At 33.0% G+C, this 25,747-nt stretch overlaps 1 protein-coding gene across 25 annotated transcripts in view; it reads left to right on the top strand.

The window, feature by feature from the left end:
• Window positions 1-25,747, top strand: part of trol (terribly reduced optic lobes) — a 743,500-nt gene that overhangs the window by 244,791 nt on the left and 472,962 nt on the right. For all 25 annotated transcript variants that reach the window (XM_085823935.1, XM_085823887.1, XM_085823928.1 and 22 more), the window contains exon 2: window positions 19,039-19,363. In XM_085823935.1, the coding sequence (XP_085680061.1) occupies window positions 19,039-19,363 (325 nt within the window). The remainder of the gene's footprint in view (window positions 1-19,038; window positions 19,364-25,747) is intronic.

Genomic DNA, 25,747 nt, shown 5'->3' with positions numbered 1-25,747 from the left:
TGGACAATTTTGCTGGCTTCTTTGGCAACATTTTACGTTTTGCTATGATACTTAAAGACTTGAGCTCTCAGGAAGATAAACTTCAGCTAGCCCTGCAGTTTATTCAATTAATTGAAAAGGTGAACATTTAATTTTATTCTATTTTCAACTTCACTGGAAGATGAATCACCAGATGCATCATGTCCTAGAGGAATGATTCTGCTATTCTACCATCAGGACGCTTCCTATGTTTTCGGCCTGTTTTGTTTTTGGCCACTTTTTCTTTTCATTTTATGACGGTTTATTTTTCTGTCATGTAATCTTTTACAATAAATGCAAAAATCTTGTAAAATTCGCAAGCTACGTCTAGTATAACAGCGAATAAAGAATCTGAAAACTTTAAATGCGATTTTAGTTAAATCTTTTTTTAATGATTTATGTTCACAGCAGCCATGATAACTCTAAAATTTCCTTATAGAATTACATGAAATTTTGCATAGAGTTTGTATATTATTATGCATGGTGCAGACTAAGAGTTAAAATATTAGCCTTACAGAATTTAAATTACGTAATGTTTTCTTCAATAGTGTATGCATTTTTTAAATATCTTTGTGTATTGACGTATTTTACTAGTGAATAAACATTTTCCATGACGTTTTTGTTAATTCCGATGTAAAGTTTTCCGTTTTTTTGCATAAACTTCACAAAATAATGGAATTTTTATAACTTTTATAGTGATTATATTTAAGTGTGAGTTTAATCCATTAAAAAATCACATAAATTCAGAAATATAACAAACATTTTGAAAGAAGCCCTTTGAACGAGGTCGGTTAAAACTCTTTCAGTTAACCGCGACGATAGATGTTTACAGGAAAATGTTAACAACTGAAAAATTCAGAAATGTTTTGCGTAAAAACAGTGTGGTTCTAAGTATTAACACATTCTATTGGATTTAGAGAATTTGCTGTTTTATTATCCTTTCAAGTCAATAGAGAAAAGCAGCAGCTTTCTTATAAACGAATATTCTGTCAGTTTAAGGTCATTTAATTCACCTTTACCAAAAAAAGTAACTGAAACTAAGTAACTAAATAACTGAAATTTTACACCCTTATTGATTATTACCTGATTTAGCAATTTACTACCATTTATTTCAGACAGAATTTTCCTTAAATCTTTGGATTTTATTGAGATGGAGATTCTTGACCCGAAATATTATATCAAGCACTTCAGCTGAATTAAGACGTTTGAATCTAAGAATTTTTGACGAGGTATAATAAGCAAATTAAAAGATTTGAACTTTGTGAATTTATGCTGTGTCTTACTGATACTAAAAGTTATTTTGACTGATAGGAAGGGAATGTATAAGTCAAATTCTCTACAAACTTAAAAGCTTTTCGATGAGAACAAGCGCTTTCTTCGGTAGCGTTTTTCCATGCACGAAATTCACTTTTTAAATGCGTCGTTTCTCTGGATGGAAAAGATTTCTTTAGTAGTGACTTACGAGTGAACGGTCAAGATAACATTTGGCACTCGCTCAGGCAGTACAGAATGTAAGGAATTGTGGTATTTTGTCAACCATAATTTCGTAGCACAAGTTCCAGCTGGCAATTGGAAGATCCATGGTTCGAATCACGGTTGATTTATTTATATCTATATATTTAACTGAATTTTTGTTTACTTATTAGTTCAAAGAGGCTTTGCCCCTGAGGGAGTATTGTTTTCGTTGTGCGATTTTTCGTCGAATCACTCTGATTATCCGTTTTACTTTTCGAACTGTTGCCACCAAATATTATCGCCTTGTATTATGTTTGAAGAAATTAAATAATGAAGACGTGTGCATGAATGTATGAATGTTTCTCGCATTGTGATAAAACAACGGTACCTAGAGCCATCCAATTTTGAATGACGTAATCCTACTACGAATATGGACATGTGGAAGCCGGAATTTGTTTTATTATCGATTTCATATTTTGTACAACTTTAACGAATTTTTGTTTAACAAACTCAAGGATTTCAAAGCGGGCAATGCCAACATTGTACAGAAAAAAACAACATTTTAATCTCTATCGCGGGAGACTGTATATCGGAAATTCGAAAGATATGCTCAATTTAAAACTATTTGCGATATTGCTCTTGAACTGAATTTTATGGTTCAAGTGCGAAGAACATGGTATTTATTAAGTAAAGGTAACACACAGAATGTTAAAAAAAAGCCCCTTTGGACGTAATTTAAAATCTGAAACCTTGCTTTTTTTTCTTTTTTATTATTATTATTATTATTATTATTATTATTATTATTATTAGTCCAAAGGAACTTTGTCCCTGAAGGACTATTGTTTTCGTTTTGGGATTTTGCGTTGAATCACTATAAACGGCGAATCACTTTTCAAACTGTTGCCACTAAATATTAGAGTCTTGCATTATATTTGAAGAAATTAAATAATGAAAAATCTGCATAAATGTATGTATATTTCTCGCATTGTGATAAAACAACGGTACATAGAGCCATCGAATTTTCAATGACGTAATCCTTCTACGAATATGGGCATGTGAAAGCCGAAATTTGGAATTTGTTTTATTATGTATTTCATATTTTGTAAAACATTAACGAATTTTTGAGTAACAAACTCAACGATTTAAAAGCGAGCAATGACAACACTCTGCAGGGGAGGGCACCTTTTGAACCCGGTAATGTGAGCTTGCGCGCCTATGAAGATTTTCCCTCTCTTTTTACTTGAAAGAAGCTTTTGTAATGGTACCCATACCATACCTTTATACTGGAACACTTGCAAGTAGAATTTCATTATCGTTAGCAACCAGAGTAGAAAACTTAAAACGCATTTGCAAGCGATGTACAGCAATTCCCTCTTTCTTAGCCGGGGTTAGCAGGGCCGTTTCTATACATCTTTGAAGAGCAAAACCAGAATCAGTTGTGCCGAGAGATTTTTTGTATAAGTTGTTGAAGGAAAATGAATATAAAATGCTCAGATTTCACTCTACGGTCTGTTCTAAATCAGAATTTGGATACAACAGAATTTGTATTGTCATTTTTCTCAGGATTTGTGATGAAACTCTAAGGTATTTTTTCCCTCCTTACCACATTCCTTCATCGTGTAACTGGAAAGCACACCCTGCTACCAATCCGGAGTTCGAAGTCCGAAGGTTAATTTATGTTTTTTTCTTCAAAAAATGCCTAAGGACGTTATAAAACGGCAACGCTAATGCACTTGCCCATGATATTCGTAAGGTCTTCTAAACAGCTGATGCCAAGATTTGGGCAGGAAACAACAAATGTGCTGCCATGAGCATTTATTACTCTCTCAAACAAATCGAGCTGTGAGTATACGTCACAGTTCACTAATTAGAAGTAACGCTTGATTTACATTTTGAATATATCTCTGGACGAACAGACGCCATCGCAATCAACATGATCTTTCCCTTGGCCGCTTTAGTTTCTTTAATGCCATTATCTTAAAGTATTGCGTCAGTTTCATACATTCTAGAAAGCTGTAGGTAGCGGAAGAGTCATATGGCAGCCATATGTCATTTTTACGATCAAATTCGCGCGACAAGAGACGTTGACGTTCAGAATTCTTTCAGAATTGAACTTTTTCTGCAGTATAATAACTGTAGTCATTAAGAGCTAATATTTTTTATGAATAATTAATAACAAGAAATGTCCATCAAAGAACTTTTAACACTTTTTTATGTTTTAGGTTCATTGCTTTATGAGTAGCGGTGTTAAATTAGAAACTGCTGCTTTGTAGCTGGATTCATTTTAAAGAATTAGTAGTTTGAGTGACTCTTCAACGGTTTGATAACATACTTTGGAAACTGCTGTCATGAATGAATTCAATGTGTTTCAGGTGCTTATGGAGGCTGGCTGTTCAGGGAATTTGGGGGGGGGGATTGCTTATTTAAAATTTAGCCATAGAAATTATTTGATTAATTTATCTTTTGTGTTAACCGCTAAACACAAACAAATATGAAAACATAGCTGGTCCTCTCAGAGAGGGTTCATTTGTATATTTATTAATAATAGTAGCATGAAGTATATATGAGGGTAAAAAAGGTGTATCTCAGATTTGAATAAATACTGTTTATATGTCAATAAATTTCAAATTTTTTTTTAGCCAACGAAGTCTTCTTTTGAATTTGGTTATTTGCCCTTTCTGTCATATAAATAGTAATATGCTTACAATTAAAATATTTATGAAGGTCTATTATCGAAATTAATTGTTGTCTTGCGAATTTTATATAATGCTAATGGCGCGTATATTTACATATGGATTAAGTGAAACCGTAGTCTTTTATTCAATAGTATCGAAACCTAAGCTTTTCATTAATCAATAGAAATTAAGCAATACTATATCTCTTGATTGAGAAATTGATCATTTTTACTTCCTTGTACGAACTAAAAAGGAAGTATTGTAATCGCGAAAAGGTTCAGGCAGCATATTTCAACGAAAATATCCATTTTGACCACTATCGAATGCAATTTAACTATGTTTTTGCGTGATATCTGTACGTAAGGACAGAATAAAATACTCTTTTCCTCCAAAAAACTTATAAAACTGCTTTAAAATGAATTCTGAAGAGAATTTTTCGTGGCGTCTGTACGAACGTATGTACGTACGTACGTATCTCGCATAACTCGAAAACGAGTAGCCTCAGAACGTTGAAATTTTGTATATAGGACTGCTATAACATGTGGATGTGCACCTTGTATTTTGGTTGCAATCGGCCGCACCAAACGTATATAAATACTATATTTATATATATATCCACTGTGTTACTCAGCACAGTGATCTCAGTTTCTTTACTCTTATATGTTTGTAAATTGTACATTTTTTCCTTAAAAAATGATTGAATTATGTTGTTCTTATCATCCGGTTAAGGTTTTTATGCCTTTCGTAATTCTGGAAGCAATATTTGTACAATTATCAACAATTTAAAAGCTTTTTAAGTGCGGTTAAGTTTTAAATAACATGGCGGACATATTTGTTTACATTTGAAACAGCAGAATTGTAGATTTGTTGCCAATCTAGAGAGACTAAGCTTCGCAACAACAAAAATAACGCCTTCATTTATTATTGCGAATTAAATCATGCTTAATCCTTTCTGGAATTTTTTCGAGAAAATAAGTGTTTAAGATTTACTTCGTAATTTTTAATACAGATATTTTGAGTTTTTACGTATTTTTGCCTTGTCGCGAAGTGAGAACTGATTAATTGAATGATAAGTACTAAATCGTCTGTGAAAAACTGTTTCTTTTCTGTTTTGTTTTCTTAATTTCTCTCATACATCGTTCTAGCTTTATTATAGTATTTGAATAGAACATGTGGCAACGATGAGATAATTCTTCAAATGATATAAATTTTGTGCATTCAGAGTGTCGTTATAGTAAACAAATATAGTGAATTTTAAAGAGTTCATTTATTCTATTGTGGTTTATGCGCTGTCGACGAAGTAGATTTAATTCAATACAATCAATTTAAATGAAATTCAAAGAAAAAAATGCGTATAAGTTAATATTCCGCACAAGGAAGTCATGTGGTGTACGCATCAGATTTTTTAATCTAATGAAAATAACATAATTATTACTGTTCTAACGTATGCCTCCACTATAATAATATTAGGATGCGCGTAGCTGTGTATATTCTGAAGAATATTACACCAAGAATTTTTTTTAAAGGTGGGGGGAGGGTATACTTGCATCATCTTTGTAAACATCCATCTTTCATTCTGAATAGAAGTTCTAGCGAACTTCTCAATTTATAGCAACCTAATTTTCCTTTCCTGTTTCGCATTGCAGATGAGCGGAAAAAGAGTCATCTTTCATATTTTCAAATAATTTTACCAAAGTGTGTAAACCACATCTTGAGTTATCGCTCAAAAAAAGATGCCAATATGTAATTCTATCTATATCTTAGAAAATTTTGAATAATAAAAAAAAAAAATCTGAAATGTATCAGATTTTAAATTACGTCCAAAGGGGCGTTTTTTAACATTTTGTGTGTTACCCTTTTTTATTAAATATCATGTTCCTCGCACTTAAACCATAAGATCCAGTGCAACAGCAATATCGCAAAATAGTTTTAAAACGAGCATATCTTTAGAATTTCCGATACAGAGACTCACGCGCTGGAGATAAAAATGTTTTTTCTGCACAACGTTGCCATTGCTCGCTTTGAAATCCTTGAGTTTGTTAATCAAAAATTCGTCAAAGTTTTAAAAAATAGGAAATCGATCATAAAACAAATTTCAAATTTCAAATTTGGTCTTCTACATGCTCATATTCGTTGGAGGATTACGTTATTCAAAATTCGATGACTCTATGTACCGTTATTTTATGACGATGTTAGAAATATACATACATTTACGCAGATTTTCATTATTTAATTTTTTCAAATATAATTCAGGACTCTAACATTTTATGGCAACAGTTTGAAAAGTGAACCGACATTTATCCGTCCGACGCAAAATGCCAAAACGAAACTAATAGTCCTTCGGGATTCAAATCCCTTTGGACTAAAAAGTGTATAATTTTTTGCAGGTGTACCTAGAAATACATCTACATTAAGAGGACGTTAAAAATTTTATACGTTATAATACAAAAAAATTTTTCGTAAATATTTAAGAACAAAATAATATATGTTAAAGATTGTACAATAATTAATATCATTATTTGAACTTAATTACTACTTCACTTATGATTTTATACTTATGTTTCTGTTATTACTTTCCTAAATGGCAACAATCATTATTGCTTTCAAAGGGAAAAAATATGCTTTCGTTTTTTACGTAATGTTTAGAATGCAGTGTTGTCAGCTAATTTTGATGTTATGTTAGCAATGCTAATTTAAGGCTGCATTTTAACTGACTGGCATACTTGTTTCATTCATCTGGAGAACTTGTAATTCATTTGAGTGATTTGAAAAGCGTCCGTAACTTTGGATTGCAGTTGTTCTTTACAATATATAAAGCAACATTTGTTAACTCTGAAGTGTATCACAATATCAAAAATAAAAATCTGAAATGTTTCAGATTTTAAATTACGTCCAAAGGGCATTTTTTAACACTTTGTGTGTTACCTTTATTTATTAAATATCATGTTCTTAGCATTTAAACCGTAAAATCAGTTCAAGAGCAATATCGCAAAATAATTTTAAGGTAAGCATATCTTTAGAATTTCCCATACACAGTCTCATGCGCTGGAGATAAAAATGTTTTTTTCCTGTACGGCGTTGCCATTGCTCTCTTTGAAATCCTTGATTTTTGTTAATCAAAAATTCGTTAAAGTTTTACAAAATATGAAATACATAATAAAACAAATTCCGGCTTCCACATGCCCATATTCGTAGAAGTATTACGTCATTCAAAATTGGCTGGCTCTGGGTGCCGTTGTTTTATCACAGTGCGAGAAACATACGTACATTTATGCAGATTCCTCATTATTTAATTTCTTCAAGTAGAAAACAGAGCGATAATATTTGGTGGCAACAGTTTCAAAATTGAAATGGACATTCAGAGCGATTCGACACAAAATCGCAAAAGGAAACAATAGACCCTCAGGGACAAAACCCCTTTGGACTAATTAATCATAAAAAATGTGCGAGTTATATTTGTATTAAGCCTAAATTTCGAATTCTGGAAGAAAGAATCAAGTAAGTTTAATAACAAAAATTTGATGTGTAACACCACATGACTTCCTTGTACGGAATATTAAATTATACGCATTTTTTCTTGCATTTCATTTAAACTTATTGGACTGAATTAAATGTATTTCGACGACAGCGCATAAACCACAATTAAATAAATGCATTCTTTAAAATTCACTCTATTTATTTACCATAGCGACACTCTGGCGCTAGGTTCACTTAACAGTATTATATTGCGTTCATATTACAACTCAGAATGCAAAAAATTTATATCATTTGAAGAATTATCTAATCGTTGCCACACGTTCTATTCAAATACTATAAATACTATAAATACTATAAATACTATAAAGCTAGAACGATGTATAAAAGAAATTAAGCAAACAAAACAAAAAAGAAACAGTTTTTCACAGACGATTGAGTATTTCTCATTCAATTAATTCAGTTCTCACTTCGCGACAGGGCAAAAATACATAAAAACTCAAAATATCTGTATTAAAAATTACGAAGTAAATATTAAAGACTTATTTCCTCGAAAAAAAGTCCAGACAGGATTAAGCATGATTTAATTCTCAATAATAAATGAAAGCGTTATCTTTGTTGCTTCGAAGCTATGTTTCTCTAGATTCGTTACAAATCCACTATCGTTCTGTTTCAAATGTAAACAAGCAATGGCCGCCATCAAAAACATTATTAGGCTTTGCGGCACTTAAACAACTTTAAAATTGTTGATAATTCTAACAATATTGCATACAGATTTACTGAAGGCATAAAACCGGAAGATAAGAACAACATAATTCAATCATTTTTAAAGCAAAAAATGTACAATTTATAAACATATAAGAGTAAAGAAACTGAGATCACTGAGCCGGGTAACAGAGTGGATATATATATATATATATATATATATATATATATATATATATATAAATATATTTATATACGTTTGGCGCGGCCGATTGCAACCAAAATACGATGTGCACATCTACATGTTATAGCAGTCCTATATACAAAATTTCAACGCTCTGAGGCTATTCGTTTTTGAGTTATGCGAGATACGTACGTACCTTCGTACAGACGCCACGAAAAATTCTCTTCAGAAGTCATTTTAAAGCAGTTTTATAATTTTTTTGGAGGAAAAGTTTATTTTATTCTGTCCCTACGTACAGATATCACGCAAAAACATCGTTAAATTGCATTCGATAGAGGTCAAAATGGATATTTTCGCTGAAATATGCTGCCTGAAACTTTTCGCGATTACAATACTTCCTTTTTACTTCGTACAAGGAAGTAAAAAGAGATATTAATAAATATTAAGCTATACAGTTAAGACTGAAGAGCTAAAACTTTGAAAGCTAATTGTTTAAAACCTGCTGGTGCGATTTTTACAAAACTTGGCAGTTTGGGATAATTTTATTCGGAGAATCGAAATGTGGAAAAAAAAATTGGGATGTCATTTCAGAAAATGTCTGATTTTGTGTCAAAATACCAATGTTAGAATGATACTATACTATATAAATCTAATATATATGCTAAGTTGCGCTTTCGAGACATAAAAAAAGCAAGTTGAATTAAGTCAAACGGCCCAGTAGAACGAGAGATATAGAACTTTCTTCCCCCCCCCCCCCCGCAGTGTACATTCAATAGATTTACCGACCGTCAGTTTCTTGATGACGCTTTCGTTTCTTGACCTATTATGTTGGGACCCACCAGTGGCCGAGCGGTAAAGTCGCTGAACACTGGTAGTTCGGTCCGAGGTTCGAATCCCGCGAACGGGCTGGCTGCATGGGCGCCTTCGTGGTTTTCCCCATGTGTAACGTGTATACGAGCCAGTTTCCCTTAGAAAGTCCTCCACGAAAGGCATCCCTCCTCTTAGGCAGATAGCCCTAGTGTGCTTTGCCATAATTAAATACACCAGACACCACACCTATTATGTTGAACGACGCATATCATAAACTCCAGACGACTGGATTTCATAACGTTAGAAAAAATTTAATAAGTTATTTATCTCAAAATCTTAAAGAATTTGTTTATTTATGGTGCCGCATTATATAAGTTAACGCTAAATTAGAATGCGAAATATTTAATTCTGCAACTATGCAATAAATGTAAAATTTTAATATGTATAACTGTGTCCACAAAATTCCTTACCCGGCCTTTGAATTTTGCATCGTTAGCGCTTTGTGAATAAAAATAACCTCTTTAAAAGTAGATTCATTTCATAAAATTTCAACTGAACTTGCTATAGATAACACTTTTTGCAAGTAATACAATAACAGATATAACTGCAGTTTTATTGATCATATAATTACAGACATGATTTAACAAATAATTTAACGCCAAAAGTTCTGCTGGCATACATATAATAACGCAACGCTTACGAATGGTAAACAATGAATATCCAGACATACCCCATCATGATGGTTACAGTCCGTAGACAGTACTGAAGTTAAAGAGTTTGTGCTTGAAGAATACTGCATACCTAAATTGTTAGAAAGACGCAGTACTTTTTTTCATAACTCCGTCGTACCGTTTTGTCACAAAATTCATTGTTTGTAATGTTGCCTTGATGTTTGTGTATCGCCATCTCGGAACTTTGACACTCCATCAACTATATAAAAAGAATAGTGCTTAAAATTTGTAGTGGAATACGTTTTGAGTTCATCCGCTACCTCAATATTTTGAGCAAATTAAAAAAGCTAAATCTAGAACTTTTGCAGGAAACAAATAAATAAAGGCGCACCTGGACGATGGTAAAAATAACTCACTTGGCACAACCTTTCGTTTTTATCCCAAAAAGTTTCAATCGTAAAAAATATTAGAAATGGATTTAATTTTGAAGCGTTTAGCAACTTAGGATTTAAAGTTCTTCTGTCTAATGCAGAAATCATCGTCGAGAGTATTCTAATGTCATTTAATCATCATAACGGTATGAACCTTGTAAGAACTCTCTTTGTTTCGAGATTCATGTTATTATGACGGTTAATTCCGTTTCTCAAAAACATTTGATGACAAAATGATTTTTATTGCACAGTTGAACTGCAGCATAAGGATCATTCATTGGATTACCTACGTTTTTAGTATACTATAGAAGATTTGAAAATGAACAGAATGCTTGAAAATATCTTCTCGTATGATGTCACGGTCTGTGTAAATGGCTAGGTGAATCACACAGTTGCCGAATTCCTGACTCTGAAAACTTGCGTATGGTACATGAAGTTCACGTTTGAAGTTCTCCTGTGGTCAATATCTGGTGAAGGCTAATGAGCAACTAAATTTTTAAGTACTTTTTAATTTGCGAAAACTAATATCAACATCTGTGAATTTTGGAAATGTGATAGATCATTTTGTTCCCTCAAACTGAAGAAAAGAATCATGCTGAGTTGCTTCTTTCAAAAAGGAATCATGCTTCACTTTAGGAATCATGCTGGAGGCAGAACTTAAATGGAGGAGCGCCGGAGCCCGCTCCGGTACTTTTTATGTTTCGGGATAAATCATAATTCTAGCCGGAGCCCTAAATAAGAAGGCTCTGGCACTTCTTTTGTGTAACTGAACAACAATTTCAGTAGAAATTTGATCTCGAAAATTTTATTTTCTTGCAATAAAATTATATTAAAAATTGCTTATTAAATTTTAGTTTATCTCTTTACTTTTTATTTTAATTATTTAAATAAATACTGAATTAATTTTTAATTTAATTAAATAATAATTATTAATTAAATAATTATTACTTAATTTGGTAATAATTAACTATTTAGTTTTCTAAACTATCAATGCTTTTAATTAGTCATTTTATTTGTTTACTTTTGCTCCTCTTTGCTGACGGTCTTCCCATAGGGCTCGGGCACTTCTAATTTTAGAAATTAAACCCTGATTTAAGGCAAGATGAACAACCGATTTCCAAGACGGTAAACTGGCAGAAATTGATTTTTCTCATGAGCAGCAGGAAGTCTTGATATTATTTCACTAGACTTCTTACTCTAAGGGCCTTTTTGTCAAAAATGCAGTTTCCAGTGAAAGAATAATCTTTATCACCTCAAGGAGTGAATCACAAAAACAATTGCTATCGATGCACCCAGATGTTCTTCCTTGAGTATAGACTGAAGAATATTCCGATAACGTCAGTCGTGCTGTTAATGATGCACATATTGTAGGTGATTAATTTTATGTGGGATATTTTTGAGTGATAAAATCAAATAAAAACATTTTTATTCAACTTGGCATAGCACACATATCACAAAATTTCATGAAGTCTCACCATAAATTCGAGGAGATTCTTGTCATTTGTTTAGCTGAAGGACTTTTATTGGCCATTTCTTGGTAATGTAAGAGCTCTTTAGTCATGTATTGAAGTGAAAACATACGATGAAACGTTATATTGCATATGCTGGCATTGAAAAATATACTGATCTTATAGTTTTCCATGATTCGTCCTCGAACATTTTTTCACACTGCTACTTGAATAAAATAAAAGTCTTAATTTTTTGGAAGAAATTGAGGGTTTTTGATGGAATGAATACCGTTACCAAGACTTGGAATGCAGTTAAAATCTTAACGTGAATTTGTAGCTGAAAAACATTTATTGCTGATGGAATATAGTATGTGAATTCTACAGGTAAGAGATTGTAGCAACTGGTATTCTTGAAATAATTTGATGTACAAAGGCCTAGAACAAAAGAAAGCGTAGAATTATCCATGTAGAAGAACAAAATCGTGAAGAATTTTGGATTTTATAATCAGACCAAGGTATTCGTAATTCAGCAATACTAAAGAGCCTTTGGAAGAACCCGAAAGAAGCGTTAAGACGTTTGGTCTTTGAAGAAGTTGGGAAGCAAATTTAAACATGTTGGGACAAAGTGTATCAGAAGTATGGCTAAACGTCTGAAGAAAATGTAATGCACTGCTTTATAACTACAGAGTGGAGTAGTAAATGGTATAAATTTGAAGCTTGGTCTTTCCATTTCAAATGAATCATACGTTTATGTCAATAATCATGATCGCGTTGAACACGCAACAACAAGTTACATTCGCAAAATTGCATTAGTAACCGGCCGTACTGCAAATGATTGATGCCTACAGCGATTTCTGCATCGACTGGCAAATAACTAAGTCACTCTGATTAGTGTAGTGATTAGATATACTGGCTTGGGCTAAGACCCGAATACTATAGAGGGCTTACATGTTTGTGAACAGAGTCTTTCCTGCATGAGGCACTCAAGCGATGAGCCCAAAGTCCTTTGGAAAGGTTTTGTTGTAGGGAAAAGGGACGAGAGACATTTAAAATCTGTTCCATTTGAAAGTCCATACTAACGATAGACGCAGTTCTGCGCTCTTCTTCACGATAAAATTCACGAACTTCTTCAGATGTCAGATACTTGATATAAGTCATAATAACATAGCCGCTCGTTGCCCGAATAATGATCATGAGACCATGAAACTGAAGAGACATGATTTTTATAATATGCATCAGTGCGCAAAACATATTGAGACAAAGTGTGTAGAAGCTGACTTGAAAAATAGCGATGATATGCCAGCGCCAATCGTATCTAAAAAAGCACTGCAAATTCTAAGAAAAGCGCTCAAGTGAAAGGTGCTGATCGGAAAAGGCTACCAGCAGTTTTACAGAGCTGTAAATAGAATTCGGAAGCTTTTGTTGAAAAATGTCAAATAAATACAAGTAGAATAGCTGTTTGTAAGATGTAACATTTTATCAAGAGCGTAATTACAAAAATGTTTTTATAAGAATTAAAATTAATTTGAAAATTACTTAGTTTAATTTTAGCATTCATTTTTTATTATTATTTTAGAACTTATTACTGAATTAATTATTAGTGAATATTTTACTCGAAAGTTTAAAACTGATATCCCGATTTGCAATGCACAAATCACCGTCCATTTACTCAGCTACTGAATAAATTCAAATGTGTTTGCAACGGAAGTGATTTTAATAAGCGGCGGATACTATAATGTCATAAATTTTAAATGCATTAAACTAAAACTATAAAACACGATTTTCGTGCATTTATTAATTTTTCTTTATTTATTTTTGGGTGGTAAAATATGCGCATATTTTACCCAAAAATAAAATAAGAAGCTTAAATACTAATTAATATTTCTACTTTTGCGCAGGAAAATCAGGCCGCAAATATGTATTACTGTTTTATCAAATAAAAGTTATAAAGAAATTTCTCAAAAGCTCCTGTTTTTTTAATTATTATTATTATTATTATTATTATTATTATTATTATTAGTTTCGAAAACATGGATTAATCTTTCTGATATGGATTCACTAGATATTTAAATGAATAATTTATCTCTATTCGTTTCGTATCACTAATTTCTAGTGCGAAAAATTTGTAAAACATCTGTATCGAATTTTGGAAAAGTTGCTACAGGATATATTTTCATCGTTAATAAGTATGTGTGCAATCTTTCAAGAAAATTATATTATTAAAAGTTAGCTAGGAGTTAATTTTAAGATTTTACTGAAATAAGCAAAGGACCCAATTTGAAACTATGTTCCTCTTAAAAAGTCCACGAAGATATTCCTTGGTTATAAACACACAACTTTAGTGTGCTTTGCTATGATCTAATAAATCTATTATAATAGTTTCTTTCTGACCATATCACTTTCGGCAAAAATTTTGTTCCAGATACCATTATAATAAAATAACTTTCAAAGTTTCCACTTCTAACGCATTTGTTTAAATGGTACCAAAATGACTCTGTAATTACAAAATATTTTTATACGGGAAATCTTGTGTTAATTTGTTTGACTACTTTTCTTCCTCTATCTTAAATAGCTTAAAAAAAAACTTGTGTTTTTTACAAAATTGCGAAGATTTAATTGGATTCATAAAATAACAGATTAGTTACTTAAATGTATTGCAAAGTTTTTTTTTTAAATAATTCATTGAGAATTATTGATTTCCGTATTTTTGGTAATTTAGTCAGTTTTAGAGAAATCGTATACCACAGTACAAATGTAAATCGGCATAATCAGTCAGAGAATGTAGGTATTTAAATGTCCATCTGTAAAACATGTATTTACGTTTGAATAAAAAATTTCGATAATCAGATCAGGGAGAAAGAAAAATGTTTTTGAGCTTACATATTCAGTCTTGGTTTACTTTACAATTTTCGCTACGTAGGATTTTACTGTAAACCTTACTGTTGTCAAAAACATGCTTAAAAGAGTCTTTCCGTAATTTCTGAAGCATTTTACATTATCAGGGTTCGTAGCGGTCCTTATAAGTGCTTATAAGTCCTTATATTTGAAAATAAAATATAAAGTCTCTTATAGGTGCTTACTTTTTCTTTAAAGCCCTTATTTTTTTGTTTTTAGTGCTTATTTTTTGCTTTTAGTGCTTTTTTTTTTAATGAACGCGCTATTTTTCCCGGTACCAAAGCCGAAACTAAATAAACAACTTTTCTTCCTAATATGGAATGTCAGATGGTGAATCATACTCCCGGAAATAGCTTTTCCCCTTTCTCTGCATTAACATAACCTTTGGTGTGCACGAAGAATACAGACAGGTGCCCGTCGTTCTATTGGTCAAAGAAATGCGAAAGTAATAAATAAAGGGAAAGTAATCGAATAGTCAAAATAATTTTGTTTTTTTGGCCAATACATTATACAGTACGAAGATTGGGAGGTTCTCCCCTTTCTCCGCAAAATCTCGAATATTGAAACTGTTACAGTTCGCTGCAAAACAAGCAACGGACTTTTTTTTTTTTTTTTTTTTTGTCACTTTCCAATCTGGATTGAATAGGACTAAAAGTTCTGCGGTCTACCAACCCAAGCGAAGAATGATTCTATTCTGGAAATTTAACGCCGTCTGTTGAAAATTAGAATGAAAAACACCCCAGTTATTTAGTTCTTTATTCTCCCAATACTGGCAGCTGTTGATTCCGATTGCGTAATATCACGTAGGGAAGAATTACGGCGCACGTATTGCGCAATAACGCTTGCAATATTTTGCAGAGATAATTAATTTTGATGTTTTGTCCGAGATTTGTTTACGAACACTTAAAAGAGTTTTACTGTGCCTGCTAAGCAGAATATTTTTCAGTTCCATTGGTTTATTTTTATATGATGCGCATATCGAAATGTCAAAAGCATTTATTTAGCGGAAAAATTTAAAGAGCGGCTACAGTCTACCCTCCCCCTCCGCTCCTCTTTTTCAAGTTACGCTCGACTGTCCGAATATTCGCCAATTTCCAAGTATGCGGGTTAGTTAAGATTTTACTGTTAAAGGATGACTGCATGAAGCAAATTTCTGTCTTCTGATTTCAGAAATGTTCCTCTTTTTTACTTAAATTACTTTGCTTGCAATATCTGTTAAGAGAAAACTGATATACAATGAAAATTTAGAAAATGTTTAGAATTTAGATTTAAATTATTTAAATATCAATATGAGTGGAAAAATAAAATTGTATTTATTATTAGGTTCCAAGTGAATACAATAAATATGGCTTATTATTATTTTTTTCTCTATTTTGAACTGAAATTTCATCATTAAATCTTGTAATATAGTTTAGTTCTGCATAGTTTTTTTTTCCCCTCTCATTGTAAACTAGTTCTGTAAATTGAACTATTATTTAAAATTTAGAAAAAAAAAAAAAAGTAATTATTTTCCATGGTTGAGGTAATGCTTATTCTTTCTTAATAAATACTGCGTTTCTTATATTTTTAATTACAAGTCTAATTTTTAAGGTTATGCAGTTGTGTATAATGTAATTAGACAGGTGCTTATTTTTTTCTTAAAATGTTCTTGAAAAGTGCTTATAGGTGCTTATTTTTTTAACTAAAATGTGGCTATGAACCTTGATTATGGTTACGTACCTGTAAATTTATCATTCATGTGCGTAGGGATCTAACTTAAATTTGCACTGTCCACTAGACATAAATGCAACTGTGGGGTTTCGCTCATTTGTTTCAAGCCCTAATGAGGCCTGACCCGCTAGTGGTCAAGAGACAATACAGCTGAGTACTTACAGTTTGACCTGGGTTCAAACTCCCACGAATGGGCTGGCTGTATGGAAGTTTGTTGTTTTTCCCGTATATGAAGTTAATACTAGTCAATTTGCCTTTAAAAGATTTTCAGCAAATGCATCACTTCCCTTAGGCTGATAACATTAGATAGATACAGCGTGCTTTATCTCAGTAATCCAATTCAATCTGGCCCACACCAGTCCTTAACATGCAATGAGCAGATTTAACAAAGAAAAACCCACTGTAATGACTAAAAACATTTTACTTATCTTTTACCGTTTCTGGCCTCATCCCGATTTTGGAGAGGTCTTCCTTATGAGCAGAATAAGCATGCGTGAAATCATTAAGCAAAACCATGCTAATATTTGAAACCACTTTATCGTCCAATGCGCTGAACCAGTGGGATCTTAAATAGGAACCCGGTTTACGATACTTTCCCGTTTCAAAGACGAAGCTCCCAGAATACAGATGTTTGTAAACACACGGAGGAAAGATTGTTTAGCAAGAGTTGGCAATACACTAAATTTTGCCGTGGGCAACAGCAGTGATTGGCTATTAGGAGCACTAGTATCTTTTGGTTTAATTTCATTTTAATACTCTATCTAAAGTTACATTTTTTACTGTGCCCGACACCAGTAACCGTCAGCCATTGGGCTGACTTAACAGTGGTAGTGATGGTGACCAATATCTTTCGATTTAATCATACCGTAGTAATCTGCCTAAATTTACTGCTCGCTCCATTGCGATTACCGTCAACCCGAGGGTCACTGGTGTCCTTTAGCTTACTTTATTTTATCCTATATAATTTAAGTATATTTAATTTATAATATTATTACGAATTTTGTATATATGTAAATAATTTTAGTGGCATTATGTTTGAAGCATAGTATTTTGCGAATAATGTAACATGAAATGCCTCAAGAGAGCGAAGTTCCACAGGAAATATAAGATTAAAATGGTAGGTCCATTTAACATTGAGGTAAACGGCGATATAGCGCCAAGCTGACTATGGTTTTTGGCGACTACTTTTTGTCATCAGATTTGGAGAGAGATCGCCAAAATTCGCAACATTTGTCATTGAGGTAAATGGCGACATAGCGCCAAGCTGACGATAATTTTGGCGACTAATTTATGTCATCAGATTCGGAGAGAGATCGCCAAAATTCGTCTAACTTGGTGACCATTTGTCGATTTTTTTCGTCCGATTCCCGTATAACTGTAATTGGTCTGATTCCTCCGAATAACTGTAATTGGTCTGATCCCTCCGTATAACTGTAATTGGTCTGATCCCCCTGTATAACTGTAATTGGTCTGATCCCCCTGTATAACAGTAACTGTATTCGGTCCTATATGTAATAACTGTAGATGTATATGTCTCCCAGAAATTTAGGTACTGGAAATTTAACGGCGGACGAGGGAAAACTATATAAGACCGGAGAGGGCATCAGCTCTCAGTTTTTAGTTCAGAGTTGTATTCGGGGTACTTAGAGATGACTCTGCTCTGTCATACTGAGAAGAGCTGTACGCGTACTTTTGTGAAAAGTACCAAAACGGTAAAGTGTGTCTTTTAGAAAAAATAAATTTTACCAAGCTGTCATCGGTTCTGTATGCATTCAATCCCGTACTCCCGTAATAATGAGTTAAACTGGTCATTATTGTGAATATATGCGGCATTAATTTATAAAAGGTGTTTCCAACGCGGTATGATTATATCTGAATATGGTATCTTTCGTTTTTAACAATATGCTGCATATAGTTCATTTAAGATCTTCCAAAATTTCTTTATTTACATATGCAAGCATTAGTTACAATGCTACAGGATCATTTATCGGTCATCCATGTTTTTCGTGTATTTTTGCATACGCATGCGCAACGGAAGTTCGTACTTTTAAGAGAAACTCTTATTGGTGTTAAGGCCCACCAGCGGCCGATCGGTAAAGTCGCTGAACACTGGTAGTTCGGTCCGAGGTTCGAATCCCACGAACGGGCTGGCTGCATGGGTGTTTTCGTGGTTTTCCCCATGTGTAACGTGTATACGAGCCACTTTCCCTTAGAAAGTCCTCCACAAAGGCATCTCTCCCCTTAGGCAGATAGCCCTAGTGTGCTTTGCCATAATTAAATACACCACACCACCACACCTCATTGGTGTTAACCAGATTTTGGCGATTTTTCGCCAAATCTGCTGACAAAAATTAGCCGCCAAAACCATCGTCAGCCCGCTGACTTATCAAACTGGACTTAAACGTGAAATGTTAGAAATGTAGCAGAGTATAATCGCTTAGTTTCAGAAAAGTAATACGATATCAGATTATTTAAAAATGTTTTTTGGCTTTAGTAATCTTGAATTTTAATAAATGTCTGTGAAATCTGTTCATACAAATAATTATTGGCTTTCTCTTTCAGCATGATCCAGACTTGATTTTTGACGAGCTGAATAGCATACAGGTGGACAGCAATGTTTTGTCCAATGCTATCAATCCACTCTCCAGTCCATTGCATGCGATGCAAGATGATCAGCAATACGATCACCATAAAAAGAAACAGCAGCACCGCCGTAAGAAATCGCACAGTCGTAGAGGATCACTCTCCGATGACGAAGACTTCTTTCGGGATGCTGAAGATGGTTCTACAGATTGGGATTGGCGCAGTAGTGGAGAAAATGAACATTTTTCTATTCCTCAACCACCTCGGATTTATCCTGAGGGACCCACGCTATCAGATGGACCTTGTGAGTACTATTTGCTTTTGTTAAAGTAGAGTTTAGATTCTTGTAATTTCTCCTAAATGCATTATGATCAGTGCCCGATGAAGGTTTTATGAATTTTTATGAAGGAAAAAGCATAATTCCGATGAATTATATCATGGTTTGGGAGTTATCTAAATATATAGTCTTGGGGTTGTGTTTCTTATGTATAGACTTAGGCGACAGGCCGATGCCATCTTTGATTGATGATTTATATGAAGGAAAAACATAATTCTTGTGAATTATAGGATGATTAGATGGTTATTTAAAATCTAGGAAATTTGTTCTTGTGGATCTAAATGGGAAATGATACTTTTGTTTGTACTAGCAGCAAGGCTCAAATTGATGTTCTGCTATTTAACCATTCTTAAAAATATATCCAACTAATTATACTTTGCTCAGAGTTGCTTATAGATTGTCGACAAGTTATCGTCCTGACTTCAGTCAACTTACAAACAAGTCCAGATTTAAAATTTAGCAAATTTTGTCTACTCTTAGAGGATTACAATTAAAGCAAGAGTATACGAATGAAAGGTTTACTTTCTCTGATAGTAACTTGTTCACACTTAGGCGATCTGGTGTAGAATTTAGAGTTATCAAAAATCAGATTTCTTTAAAGAAGATACGTTGTCGTTCCCTTAGCTAATTGTTGTGAAAGGGCATTTACCAACCTCGAATGGCAAACGTGAATAGTCGCGCTTTCGACAAACACTGCCACTTTCCAAACAATCTGCCTTTAATTCTCACAATCAGCATGACGGCTTTTCAATGTACATGTCGTGAGTTTAAACTGCCGTATTTAGTTTTTAAACGTATTTGCAGGTGCCCTTGATTCCCATAATCTTCGGGTCTGAGCGAATATATGTGATTGTCGCAACCATTTGTTGTAATTTCTCTCTCTTTTTTTTTTTTTTTTTTTTGTTCTGCTTATTATTTATTTGGAGATGAGGATAGCAAAAATTACTAATCTTTTTAACAATGACGCAGATCAGATAGTATATCCTCTAAGGTGACATGAACATCACAGAATGCCTTAATTTTCTACAAATATGAGGTATTTTGCTTAGGAAGATTTCACTGTTTTATGCATTTGTTGTAAATAGACGTTTTTTAATTAATTTTATTTCTTTTAAATATTTTGTTATGAAAGTCACAGAAATTAAAAGTAATGAAATTAGATTAAGAATGATTTCATGTCAATTATTTATTGATTGCCTAAATATTAGATTAATAAATATTATTATGAATGTCTTTAGTGAAAGAATATTTGTGACCCAAACTTTTCTAAAAGTGAGCATACCCAGAAAAATTTGTGTATAAACGAGATTTTTTTCCCTTTAGTTATTAGTTACATTTCCCCCTTATGTATAGAGGGTTATCGAAGAAAGGAGAAAAGAATCTGCCTATTTGTCGAGTGAACAAAATTGAGGATTAATTTTTAAATTAGAAGTGCCGAGCCATATGGAAACCGTAAAGGAATTTGAGAAGGAATAGAAAAATAAAATATTAATAATTAAAATTTAATAAAATGTAATAAGATGTATAAAAATTAATAATCGAAATTTAATAGATTGTTATAAAATGTATAAAAATTAATAATCGAAATTTAATAGATTGTTATAAAATGTATAAAAATTAATAATTAAAATTCAATAAAATATAACGAGATATATAAAAATTAAATTAAAGCAAATGGTTAAATTATAGAGTAACATATCGGACTTCATCTTATTTAGGAATCCGGTGTTAATTACTATTTTACTCAAAAACTAAGAAATTCTAGCTGAATTTAAGCCCCTACATAGAGCTACAAATTTTGTGTAATGTAACATGAACGGCTTTTAGAAACGAAGCTTTGCCAGAAAAATAGGAATACTATTACACTATTTAACATTGAGGTGAATGGCTATCTCGCTAAATATGCGAGATATCACCAAGCTACTGATGGTTTTGGCGACTAATTTTCGTAGTCCAATGTCGCCAAGCGTCAAATTACAGTTGTACAGGGACTGAATCAAAAAGTCGCTAAGCTTTGACGACCATTTGGCGACTTTTTGGGTCAGTTCCTGTACAACTGTAGTTGACCTAAATGGCTATATAACTGTAACTGTATCCAACCATATGCAACTGTAACTCGAATTGTATATGCGTTTCAGTAATTTCGAGAAATCGAAGGTGCTGTAAATTTCTCGGTGATCAGGGGATAAAACTATATAAGTGCGGAGAGAGTACCAATTCTCTGTTTTTAGCTCAGGGTTGACTTCGGATTATTGAGAGATCTTCGTACGAGCTTCGACCTTTAGATGCACTTTGCACTGCGTTGTGTTTAGCGTTCTTAGTAGTTTGAAGTGTAACTACTGATTGTGCTTTGTTATACTGAGAGGAGCTGTACGAGTATTTTCGTGGAAAGTTCCAGAAACTAAAGTGTTTCATTTGAAAAAATAAATTTTATCAAGGTATCATCGGTTTTGTGTCTATTCAGTCCATTACGAACCTGTACGCACGCAACAATAGTACTGTACTGTTTCAAAGAATGATAGCAAAAAATATTCTTTTTACAACACACCAAGCATCGCTAATGAGAATAGAGAGAATACTAGAAGCAGTGTTAGAGTACATAAAAAAAATGTAACAAAGAAGATAGATGCAAAGGCAGAGAGAGAAAGGAATCAAGCACTTTTTCTCTCAGAACCAGTGTCGATATAATTATAGCAAACAAAATGTGCGGCGAGTAAAAAAAAATCTAGCAAAATGTGACGCGAGGAAAAAATACCATTGTATACGAGGGCTGTAAGCCGAGAACAATTAAATATAAATTTGAAGTATTTTTTCAAAGTTTTTCAGTATAAGTAAACATTTTGAAAGTTCTGCAGGTCCTCTTTCTCAGAGGAAGTCACTAATGTTGGATGAGCTATTTACATTAGTATCTCTCGTATCAATACCACTAGTACTTTCGGGGACTAGAAGTTATCCGTTCCCAAATAAGGTATAATATATTTGTTACACTTACTGTAGGAAGTTTCGACATGTATTTGGAGAGCGTGTCTTGACTTAAACATCGGAAATTCTATCCAAGGGTTTGGTTTTCACGAAAGATTTCTGTCTTTCCCTAAAAACCAAATCCATGCATTTGGGTATTTTGACCCTGCCAATGGTCGTATATTTGTTTAAGTGCATGCCGTATTAAGACGAAATTACGAATGTCTCATTAGATCACTTACAGTACTTTGGATCCTATCTTACTAGCCAGTATAGTGGTTAGGGCGCCTGTCGTATCAGTGGGCCTGGGTTCGAATTCCAGAGAATGTTTATAAGTGTATAGTGTCGACGCAGCAAGGGGGTTACTCAAAATACACGGCGAGCCGAAAGCCCTCTCGAGGGAGTTGGTGATAGGGGAAGAGAGGTAGAAGAACCTGAGTCTTTACCCTGTGTGTTCTCTCTTAAAGTTGAGGCAGTAGCCTAACAGTCAATTAGGTTCAGTGATACCTTAGTTACCTGTGGTAGTATGGAGGTGTTGGCCGGTCTAGCTTTCACCTGTTTTCATAATTGTGCATATCGACTTCCAAGCTTTACTTATTATTAAAATAACATATTACAACAGTGGTTCTCAACTTATTCTTCCGCATGCACCCCTTCCGCGGTTGTTAGACTATTCTCTCTTTCTTTCCAAAACTCGAAATAATATATATATATATATGTAGGAATTGACAAAAAGTTAAATAATCGGCTGAGTAATAAATCAGAGCAATATATAGTTTGATCATATTTAAAGTTATTAGGAATACCTTTCAGAGTTGGCAACAAGAATTAAAATTCAAAACTAGATTGAACTTCTGCCGCCCAGATAGTCACTACAAATTAATAGAAGTGGATTTCAAACCCACGCCCACAGAAGTGGACTGCGATGCTGTGCGCGTCTTATGTCGCCTTCAAGCCCCCGGCAACGCCCCCCCCCCCACATATACGTATATATATATATGCATATATATTTAGATTATTTTTAATGTGTTAATTATTATCAAAAAATAAACACAATATAAATACCATAACCTGAATAAAAATAGTTTTTATAAACTGAAACTAAATATTTAACAGCTAAATAAAAGGATGTTTTTATTCCCCACTGAAACTGTGGTTAGAGAACCTATAGGCTATGAGATCAAAATCATTTTCTGCTGAAATTATTGTTCAATTTTATAAAAAGGAGTGCCGGAAGTTGTCTTATTTAGGGCTCCGGTGCGCTCCGCTTAGAAGGTAAACTGGAAAATAACCGTGCAAAGTCTCCGTTGGCTCCGAAACAGTTTAAATCAAATTTTTAACAGAGTGCGCGCTGAAAAAAAAGAAAGTAATATTAAAAAAAAAAAAAAAAAAAAAAAAACATTTGAAATTTAAGCTGAAACTCTAGCCTTTATGAAAAGCAGACTTGATAATCATAGCAGAAATAATTTCAGTTAAAAGTTTCCATTTAAAAAATATCTTTCATAAATGGAAATATTTACCGCAGTGATCAAATGATTAATCATGGTTAAAAAAAAGATGATGCTGTATTGTCTGATACAACAGTGCCATCTAGTGTTGAATTCTAAAATGCTACTTCGTAATTACATACTTAATGCGGGAAAGACACTGTTAAAAGAAACATTTTGCATTTCAAAATTTTACGGTTACTTGATTGAAGATTTAAAAAAAAATTAATAAATTTCTTTAAGCATACTTATTGTTAAATGCGGAATACTGAAGTTTTCTATAAATGTTTTACTAAGAAAATTTGGAATATTTAGCAGTTTCACTGTAGACATTATTGAAGAGTTAATAATGAAGAATATTTTTTGTGTTATTTTATATGTGCATATACTATATAACGTATATACGTGCGTATAATATAACTCATATTATTATTGTGGTTAAGGATGGACAGGCGATTTAAGTGCATTTTCTTTTAATGTCATTATTTTCAAAAACAGATTTTTTCTTCCGTAATGTTAACAAAATTTGATGTCAAATTTTCCATGGATATACGTAATTCAGGCCAAGTCGCTAAATGCGAGCAAAGCTTCATTTCAAGGATTGTTTAAAGTAAATTTTTTTAAATAAAAATTAGTAGTTGTGTATTCAGTCTCCTTGCCATATAAGGGCCCACCAGCGGCCGAGCGGTAAAGTCGCTGAACACTGGTAGTTCGGTACGAGGTTCGAATCCCGCGAACGGGCTGGCTGCATGGGTGTTTTCGTGGTTTTCCCCATGTGTAACGTGTATAAGAGTCAGTTTCCCTTAGAAAGTCCTCCACGAAGGCATCCCTCCCCTTAGGCAGATAGCCCTAGTGTGCTTTGCCATAATTAAATACACCACACCACCACACCTTGCCATATAAAAAGTACTGCCATATAAATTTGCTGTTCTGAATGTAGTAAGTTTGATTATCTATTTTAAATTTATTCTGCAGTACAAATAATAACGTTCTTGATTTTTGTTGTTTTTCTTTCTTGAAATTCCAGGAATATTTTACTTACTATCTATATATTATTTGTTTTTACTTCCTTGTGCGAAGTAAAAAGGGAGTATTGTAATCGCGAAAAGTTTCAGGCAGCATATTTCAACGAAAATATCCATTTTGACCTCTATCGAATGCAATTTAACGATGTTTTTGCGTGATATCTGTACGTAAGAACAGAATAAAAGATTCGTTTCCTCAAAAAAAATTATAAAACTGCTTTAAAATTAATACTGAAGAGAATTTTTCGTGGCGTATGTACGTACGTGCGTACGTATGTATCTCGCAGAACTCAAAAACGAGTAGCCTCAGAACGTTGAAATTTTGTACATAGGACTGCTATAACATGTAGATGTGCACCTCGTATTTTGGTTGCAATCGGCTGCACCAAACATATATAAATATATTTATATATATATCCACTCTGTTACCCGGCTCAGTGATCTTAGTTTTTTACTCTTATATGTTTGTAAATTGTACACTTTTTGCTTTAAAAATGATTGAATTATATTGTTTTTATCTTCTGGTTAAGGTTTTTATGCCTTTAGTAAATCTGTATGCAATACTTTTAGAATTATCAACAATTTCAAAGCTGTTTAACTGCCGCTAAGCCTTTTTTTTTTTTTTTTTTTTATGATGGCCATTGATTGTTTACATTTGAAACAGCAAACTAGTGGATTTGTTGCCAATCTAGAGAAACTTAGCTTTGCAACAACAAAGATAACGCCTTCATTTATTATTGCCAATTTTCTGGAATTATTTCGAGGAAATAAGTGTTTAAGATTTACTTCGTAATTTTTAATATAGATATTTTGAGTTTTTATGTATTTTTGCCTTCTCGCGAAGTGAGAACTGAATTAATTGAATGAGAAATACTGAA

Source organism: Stegodyphus dumicola, chromosome 1 (assembly GCF_044657685.1).
Source record: "Stegodyphus dumicola isolate Sdum_Otavi_A_Nest chromosome 1, ASM4465768v1".
Lineage (NCBI taxonomy): Eukaryota > Metazoa > Arthropoda > Arachnida > Araneae > Eresidae > Stegodyphus > Stegodyphus dumicola.
Note: the sequence above shows the minus strand (reverse complement) of the source record. Positions and strands in the feature narration are given on the sequence as shown.